At 41.1% G+C, this 8,588-nt stretch overlaps 2 protein-coding genes and 1 long non-coding RNA gene across 4 annotated transcripts; 1 reads left to right on the top strand and 2 right to left on the bottom strand.

Annotated features, from left to right (window-relative positions):
• Positions 1-1,616: 1,616 nt before the first annotated feature.
• LOC148316430 (protein ripply2-like) lies at positions 1,617-2,301 on the bottom strand. Its single transcript, XM_088286387.1, has 3 exons — positions 2,139-2,301; positions 1,997-2,055; positions 1,617-1,885 (listed from the first exon to the last, which is right to left on the bottom strand). Exons 1-3 carry the CDS (start codon positions 2,250-2,252, stop codon positions 1,681-1,683), a joined length of 378 nt encoding a protein of 125 aa, XP_088142513.1. The 5' UTR covers positions 2,253-2,301; the 3' UTR covers positions 1,617-1,680.
• A 3-nt stretch (positions 2,302-2,304) lies between these two features.
• LOC148316429 (uncharacterized) lies at positions 2,305-7,015 on the bottom strand. 2 transcript variants are annotated; one of them, XR_015840169.1, is made up of 4 exons: positions 6,758-7,015; positions 6,593-6,646; positions 3,778-3,860; positions 2,305-2,415 (listed from the first exon to the last, which is right to left on the bottom strand). It is a non-coding gene; the product is annotated as an uncharacterized LOC148316429 (long non-coding RNA). The 2 variants fall into 2 exon arrangements; XR_015840168.1 differs by lacking the exon at positions 2,305-2,415 and having other exon boundaries at positions 3,326-3,860.
• Positions 5,690-8,263, top strand: LOC148316428 (melanocortin-2 receptor accessory protein 2A-like). Its single transcript, XM_088286386.1, has 3 exons — positions 5,690-6,134; positions 6,301-6,400; positions 6,735-8,263. Exons 1-3 carry the CDS (start codon positions 6,023-6,025, stop codon positions 7,159-7,161), a joined length of 639 nt encoding a protein of 212 aa, XP_088142512.1. The 5' UTR covers positions 5,690-6,022; the 3' UTR covers positions 7,162-8,263.
• Positions 8,264-8,588: the final 325 nt, after the last annotated feature.

Here is an 8,588-nt window from a genome sequence, read left to right as displayed (position 1 = left end):
GGCGCTCGCACGAGTGGAGGTCGTGAGTTCAGTGGCGACGGTGCGTTCGGGGGGCCAACGAGTCTCTCCCGGGGGGGAGAGTTTGCACCCTCCAAAACACGTCCGGTTGATCCCGAGAGTTCCCACGGCACGCCTCGGAATGCCGACAAGAGTCCGGGTCATCGGGGCGCAACGCAGCTTCAGTGAAGCATGAAAACAATTTGCTGACATGATAACACGAGGCACTAAGATTTTTTTTTTTTTTTTTTTTCAAAGGTCAATTTATTGAGGTCATGTGTCATAATTCAAATAAAAAGTCAAATATGCAGACTAATTAAAAATGTAATTTCTATTTTGATGAAAATCCACACAGTTGTGTTTTCTATTTTTGCTTGCTTTGAAAGAAAAAGAAAAAAAAAAAAAAACGACGGCGTCTACTGGGTCGCTTTCAAGTTGAGTTATAGACTGAAGCCGACATTATCGGGCCACATCATTAGGAACACTTGCACAATCTTCGCCGTGCATTCTAACGGATTATGCTAACGTTTTACTCTTCATGTTTGTGATCAAGTGTCCCGATGACAATGTTTTTTTTATTTAAGAATGCACTATTTCATTTTAAGAGTCCATCCCAAATAAAGTACAGAAATGTTAACAGGTCTCGTTTGTAAACAAAGGAAGCAAACACATTTAATATATTTTGCATATGCGCCAAGTTGACGTCTTACTGGAGTGAAATACAAAAAAAAAAAAATCTTTGGAGACACCCTATTTTGGTCAGTTGTGGAACCAAAGGAATGTCGTCAAGTTATTACAAGTAGATAGTAAAAAGACTTATCAGGGAGTTGTTGAACTTGTTACTTCCTACACTGGAGGAGTAGTTTGGGATATTTCTTGATTCATATAAAATGGAAAAAAAATTAAAAAAGTTGAGTTTGAGCAAATTTGGGCCACAATAGACACCACCCAGACTTGTGCTGACTTTTACACCCATTCTCATTTAACTTATTTTTTTTTACAATCGTACATTAATTAAGCCATAAATTTGTGCTAGTAAAAAGGTCATGTAAAAAAAAAAAAGCATTGTCATTTGTAAAATAGTCACTGGAGGTCATATTTATGAAAATAAAAACTTTCAATACGACAGGTGAAGAATTTTTTTATATACAGGACCCTTTCTTTAAAAGCAATTTTGTCTTAGTTATTATTTGTACCACATATTCAATGTGCATTTAGATTCCAAAAGAACTGGAAAAAAAAAAAAAAAAAACTAAAATAACGCCAGTCCACATGTTACAGCTTTCTTGTGAAGGCTGACGCCTCCATTTTTTGACACGCACCCGTGCACACCTCGGGCGACTTAGCAGAGGAAGTGGTCACGTTTACGACCTTGCACTTTATCGGTGGGAAAAGGAGCTGCTTGTGAGCCATTCGGGGGGGAAGAAATGCATCGAATCTGGCACAGCAGAATTATTCTTCATGAAGCTCAACGTTATCCACAAGACGGACAAGAAAACGAGATTCATTGAATGTATTTTATTGCAGGGTGCACAAAATACAAAAAGAGGTAGTTGACAAAATAATTTATAAACTTTTTTTGGTGTGGTTTAAAAAAATGGGGAATGGTCTATTTACAATTATTTACAGCAAATAAATAAGAGTGGCAAATATATTAACGCATTATGCACATAACTGGAAACTTTAGTTGAGTTCTTTGGGCATCTGTACCAGCTCTTCCACATCTTCATCACTACTATCATCATCATCATCATCATCATCTGTGTCTTCCTCACTGGATGAAGAGTCCTCATAGGGGCAGATGGTGGCTTGGACCGGGTAGTTCCGAAGAAGCGTCTCGGCTTCCCGGTAGAGATAGTCAAAGCATTTGGTTTTGGGCCAGTACAACCTTTAAAAGAGGAATTTTAAAATGAATGAAAATATAGTGAGTCCTGTAGGATCATAATGGGGTGTGGGGGGGGGGGCGACTAAAATGGAAAAAAAAAAATAATCAAATTACTTGACTGGGTGAACGAAAAGAGCTGGTTTGGGTTGTGTTCCAGCAGGATTGAAAGAAGCCTGAAAGTTGAAGATCTGCGTTAGACTTTTGCCATCCGTGCATAATACATTCATTTTTTTATTATTATGCAAATTCAATTTACCGTAAGTATGGAAGCTGTCGTCTCGGTTTTAATCCACGGTCTCCACACGTCGCACGGCCGGTCCGCGTCGTTGTCACGAAGCGCCGAAGCATTAAATCCACCGCGTGCGTTCATGTTTGCAAAAATGACTCCAGTGGTCCGAGCTGAGTCGGAGTTGTTGGTGGTGGTGGTGGTGGTGCTGCTCCAAAAGTGGGTCGTGACGCGGCGGATGCGGCTATTTAACAGGAGCGGCGCCAAATTGCATTTTTGACGCGTCGCCAAGTGTCTCCATGCGCCACTGCGCGGAGGTGTGAAGTCGCACATGAGCAAACTCCGAACAGATGGGACAAACTTGCTTCACTTTTGGCTCATTTGACGTCGTTTCGCTTCGAAAATAAAATCAGCCGGCTCACGATCACAATACGGCGCATTTGCGCGCCGATCGCTTAATGTTCACTTTTTACGTGCGGCAAAAGCAGCGTTCGGATGGCAAATCTATCCAAAAGTGTTTTGAAAAGGACACACTTGGAAATACCTTCTCATATTATTATTATTATTATTATTATTACTATTATATTGTTTGGGTTTTTTTTGCAAGCGTTTCGATGCATTAAAAGCAAAATCCGCGTAAAACCATTTGGGTGGAAGGTGCGAAGACACACGTGCCCTTCTTGACAATCCCACGTTGCGAGGGTGATGAGTGGGGAGGGGGGAGAGGGTGAGGGGGGGAGACACGCGTCAACATTTCGGCAGTAGTAAAAAAAAAAAAGGGAAAAGGTCCTTAAACAGGTCATAAATATTGCTGAAGGATTTTTGTCATATCAGAAATCACAATGTGCATTTAAAAGCAGAGTACACAAACTTGTAAAATTGCATTTCCCCTCCCCCCAAAAAAATAAATGTGAATCTTATTTGCAAACTTCACACACCAAAATATTTTTTTCAATGAAATGTCAAATGACATATGGCACAATAACAGCAATCTACACTAGTACACATATTTGTCAAATAAAATGCAGCAACCAGAAGTGTGAGATACATTTTTTTAACTTCATGTTTCTTCATCTCCACAGCATTCAAAGAAAAATAATTTAATAAAGTCTTTTTTGAAGTCACATTTAAATGCGTTTGTATTATTTGAACCCCCCCACCCCAAAAAAAGTGTTTCATTTTTAGATTAAAATTATTTGAGGATTTTTTTTAAATGTTTTCAAATACAATTATATTTCCATTATCCCTCCCAAGGACTGAGTGGACCAAACGGCTCCATTGTCCCACTTGCTATTTTCATAAAGTGATTCGTTTTTAATCTCGTGAAACTTTAGCAAAACACTCTGGTGAAATTACTGTTATTTTCTAATTAAAAGTTGTGTTTGTAAAACACTTCCCCTAATGCATACATGGCTGGTTGTCACACACACACGCCTCATTAGTCCATAATGACATTTCGGATGGATGCCAAGCCGTTTGACAAACAAAAACAAACTGTAATCTACTGATTTAATTAGTCCCATTTGGGGTTGACTAGTACTCTTCTCTCCCAGTGCATATCAGTAGGGGGCAGTGCAAAGCTCCATGCTGGGATTCCAGTTGATTGATGGGTAAATAAACGCGTGCGTGTGTGCGTGTGCGCGTGTGCGTGTGCGCGTGTGTGCCTGACCTCAGAGTTAATGGTTGCCACATTTGCCAGAGGTCCCATGGAGAGGAGTGTCTTTCAAGGTGACTTGTGCCAACTTGAAGGATCTAAAAAAAAAAAAAAAAAAATACATAAATAAATAAGAAATAAAAAAAGAGCCTTACAAAAGCACGAAAGAACACATTATTGAGAACTTTCAACATGGAGGGATCAGAGCTATCTGAACACAAAAGTGGACGCGTAATTGTGAGCCCGTTTGGCTTCCCGTGGATGAGTCAGATGTGATCATTTTTAATGCGATGGGACTAAATAGAAGCGATCCATTCTGCTTTTGGGGGGGGGGGGTAAATGGAGAGCTTCACTCCACATTCAATTTTCTCATGACAAGGGTCGTTCAGATGAGCTAGCTTGATAGCGAGTAGCCATCTCGGCTAGCGGGTTAGTGAGCCATTTGGGTGTGAAGACGTCCTCCTGCCGGTCCCTGCTGTTTGAATGATGGAAGAAGTGCAGGAGGTGACGACATGTGACAACCTTGTGTACACGAAACAAGGTTTGCAGGGTTTGGCGGTGGATTCAAACGTAAACACGGGGCAGATGGAGAAATGGAGAAAAAAATGACATTTTGTTAACAACGCAACACACAAAAGGAGACAAGTTGCACAAGTGATACAAAGACAAACGTCCAATTGAATTCACTCAAATGCTGAGTGAGGCTAGGCTTGTTGTGGTGTCAATTGTCATGCTGAATCGGACAAAACAACAATGGAGGGGCGGGGCGTGGTTTCTGGAAAACAACTGATTAACATTAACCCGACATGCAAGCAGGCCACGTTGTTTTGATGCATGATGAGCAAATCGGGGCTCCGGCGCTCAAGAGCTTGCCAGTCGGGATGCACCGCATCCTCCTTTAATTGAAGTCCTGACCGTTGCCATGGAAACCAACAGAAGGGCTGCAAAGCCATTTGTAGGAATAGGAAGAATCCCAATAAAAATACACAATGTATCTGAATATACAGGACCACGAGTGGAGCGATACATTAACGGGGGGGGAGTGGAATTGACTAACACACGGGTAGTAAATTCATATTTAATTGATTTATCATTCATTTATTTGAATTTAGGAAGGTCTGCTCGACCATTTTTATTTACGCTAAATAAATTATTCATGATTTTTTTTTAACAATCTGTATCACAGACAGGATGTTTATCTCCAAATATTTAGTTGACGCAAGTCACCAAGACTTGACATTTAAACAACTGAGTGGGTGTGACTCGCATTTTTTCACTGACGTAAAATACAAAACAAAAAAGATTGACCTAAACAAAGTCTGCTTAGCAACAATAACAATAACAAGCTAAGCAACTATGCTACGTTAATCAGTCTACATCACAGGTGTTCGACTCAAGGCCTGAGTGCCAGCTGTGTGCCGTGAGACGTCATGGGAAAAATAATGCTCAATCACCCGTTGAGATTCAGCCAGAAAGAACAATAGCGTTGTGTTCAATTAAAAAGATAAATAGATACGGGGCAAATTCTGCCGTTTGATTCTTGGAAATGTGACTTTTGCTCCGCTTCGAGCTAGCTTTTGATTGAAAATCAATTTTAAACTTAAAATAAAAATGGAAATATTAATGCAGGGCAAAAAAAAACTAAATTAAATTATACCTTAAAAATAGAACTTTCAGCAGCGTTCAAAGAGGCTTAAGAGGTCAAGAACAAATTGTTTTTTATTAGCAAAATCCACATTATTTAAACACTTTAATTACACCTAGAGTTTGTAGAAAACGCAAACGCCACGTGTGATAAAAACATTTTTTAATTGGCTTGTTTTATAAACATATGAACATTGTCATATTGTTTCAGATTAAAAACGTTCCCGCTCATGGCCACCAGGAGGCGCATTTGTCGATTACAATGATTTGCATTGACGTACTAACCGGGCAGCACCACAGGGCTCAGTCCATTTATGTCTTTGACACCACCAACCTTATTATTTGACGCGCGATTTCAAACGATGTGCCTGCTTAACGGCTTTGCTCGATAATCCGCTGACATTTGAGCCTCAAATGAAGAGTTTGATGGCGCGGAAGTAACGCGCGATGCGCACCGACGTGCATCCGCGCACGTTCATGAGAGCAACGGAGGATTTGGCGATCATTAAACAAAAAACAGGGAGGCATTCCGCATAAGGAAGGTAAACTTGGTGTTGTTTGTGCTTCTTAGCAGTCGGGCTTGTTGATGCGTCGCGCGTGACGAAGGTTGGACGACATGAGCTCGCACAACCGGAGCCAAAGCAGCGCGCGGCGCACTGACTACGTGTGGCAATATGAATACTACGACGAGGAGCCCGTCTCTTTTGAGGGACTCAAAGCCCACCGATGTAAGCATGGCATGCCAAATTGATGCTTTTGCGTTCAGAAAATAGTCTGTAGTTCATGAATGGATTTGGTTTTACGCAGGCAAAAATGCAAACTTCATAACCGGGGCAAAACGTCAAATGCAAATTAAGGAATTGGTGATATTCGATTTTTTTCCCCTCGTTGCAGACTCCATCGTAATCGGCTTCTGGGTTGGACTTGCGGTGTTCGTCATTTTCATGTTTTTTGTTCTCACACTGCTCTCAAAGACAGGAGCGCCGCAGCAAGAGTGAGTGTTATGCAATTTTACCAGATTTTCCTTCTCGCTCGTTAAAAATGGAACGTTTTAATAAACAAACATAAGTCAAGCTACGCACTGTTATCCTTGTAAAGGCTGATGTTGTTTTGGATCTCATTTCTTTCATGTTGTGGTTTATTATTTTTGCTCTCATTTTTTGCCAGCGACCAGTCCGGGGCCTACCTTGGTCAGCTCGGTTAGATTCCAGCTCACCCATGACCCGAACGCATACACGCCCTATAGAAAAGAGAGAGAGATGAATGAATTGCTGTTTTACTGTCAAACAAGCAAACAATAGTGCTGCATTCATTTGCTTTCTTGCCAGAAATTCAGACGTTGAGAACCTACCTGGTCCAGGAAACGGCCCTGTGAACATCATCAGTCCGAAACACCGCGACAACGACGGCGACGACGACAAAGCCGTTTCTCGTCCCTTCCTGGTGGACTCCCGCTCTTACTTTAATTTCTTCATCAGTGAGGATGAAGAGGGTAAGCGGTGGCAAAAGCCGGAAACAAAGCAGAACGGACCGTCGGGTGGTACCACCGCTCCTGCGCTGATTCAGCAGGAGGATGAAGACATGATGGAGCGCTTACAACTTACTGGACTCCTGGTGGACGAGAAGACAAATACGGACTGTGACTTGCTGTCCCACTTCAACATCCCAAACTTTGTCGCTTTTGAGCACAATTCGTCATTGGGAGAAGATGACCTGCTGTGTGAGCCACCGATCACACCGGGTCAGAACAAATGAGCTGCGTGGTGGCATTCTTAGTTAGTAAACAGCTAAGAAAAAATATTCGACATTCAAGGAAATGACTGTCTGCCGCAGTACCAAGACTGACCTATGAGGGGCAGCATGGAGCCAGAGTATCCAGACTGACGGGAAATACAAAAGAAGTAATAGCAGTTAGAAGACAACAAGCTAACTTCTTCACTTGATTTTTATTGTGGTGGATGACTCGTGATATATATTTATATTTATACATTAATTTATTGATTTAAAAAAAACGCATTGTGCATCAAGCGTGCAAATATTTACTGTCATTAGACGTCACTTCTGCGTTGGCAAAGGTTGGTGATCGATTAGGACGCGCCGCCGCCGCCAAAGGAACAGAAGCGTGTTTTACAAACTAAGGATGGCCTTGTGCATTAAAACAAGAATGACAAACATCCATTTTTTTTATGGCCTCAGTCCTCATTATGGCAGCAAGTGGGTTTCATCCCTGCCCCTTTTAGATTACGGAATCAAAGGATATAAGAAAACAAGTTAATAGAGAGCTAGCTGACAGAAATTCAGATTGTTTGGCCTTGGCTGAGGTCTGAATTCTGTCAAGAGCGCAAGTCGATCACAAAAGGATGACTGAGTCAACACAGCAGTGTACAGTGGAGTAGCCAAAGAGTGACAAAAGGCTTTTACGAGAGAGAAAAAAAAAGGAAAAACTGCCGTGTTGGTGAATGAATGCCTCAAAGGTTCCGAGTCGAGGTTTTATGTTGGAGGAAAAAAAAAAAACATTGGTGTTATTTGTATTACTTTTCCTGAGCTCTTGCTAAAATGCAAACAATCAACCGTCAAGTCGAGAAAATTGACAGCATTCTTAATGTTTGCTTGCTTCTCGTCAAAAAAACAGGACGCTTGATAAATACAAATCGGTTGCATGGTTAGCTCCGATTCCTGTTTTGGAGCAACAACAAAAAACTAAGTGCATAAGAGAAGCATTTAAATGTTTAATTTGGTGGACAAGGTGTCAGTTGGCCATGAATAAGTCACGCGGGGAAAGCAAGGGTGGGGAATTTACAGCCCGTGGGCCATATACGGGCATTGCATAAAATAAATGAAAAAATAAATAAATAAAAGCTCAGAGGTGTTATTTTAAAACCCAGAAATGCTCATGTTTTTATTTCGGTATCGTTGCATAATTCTCCCCAAATTTTATAATTGAAGGGGAAAAATGTTTCTTACGGCCGATTGGAAGACAGATCGGAAAATTCTTTAGGCTCACAGGGTGGGGTCCTGCCAATCAATTTTTTTTTTTTTTTAAACATGTATTTTGGTGACCCTAATTAGATGTATGACTATGACACAAGATTTGAAACACCTCTCAGTGGGAGGACATTTGCTTACTACTCACGTTCAGGTTCAGTATTTTGTTTTTGCACTCGTTATAAAAAGAAAGTCGT

Source organism: Idiotropiscis lumnitzeri, chromosome 21 (genome assembly GCF_059441095.1).
Source record: "Idiotropiscis lumnitzeri isolate Australia: NSW breed Sydney's pygmy pipehorse chromosome 21, RoL_Ilum_1.0, whole genome shotgun sequence".
NCBI lineage: Eukaryota > Metazoa > Chordata > Actinopteri > Syngnathiformes > Syngnathidae > Idiotropiscis > Idiotropiscis lumnitzeri.
This window is presented reverse-complemented; position numbering and strand designations above follow the sequence as displayed.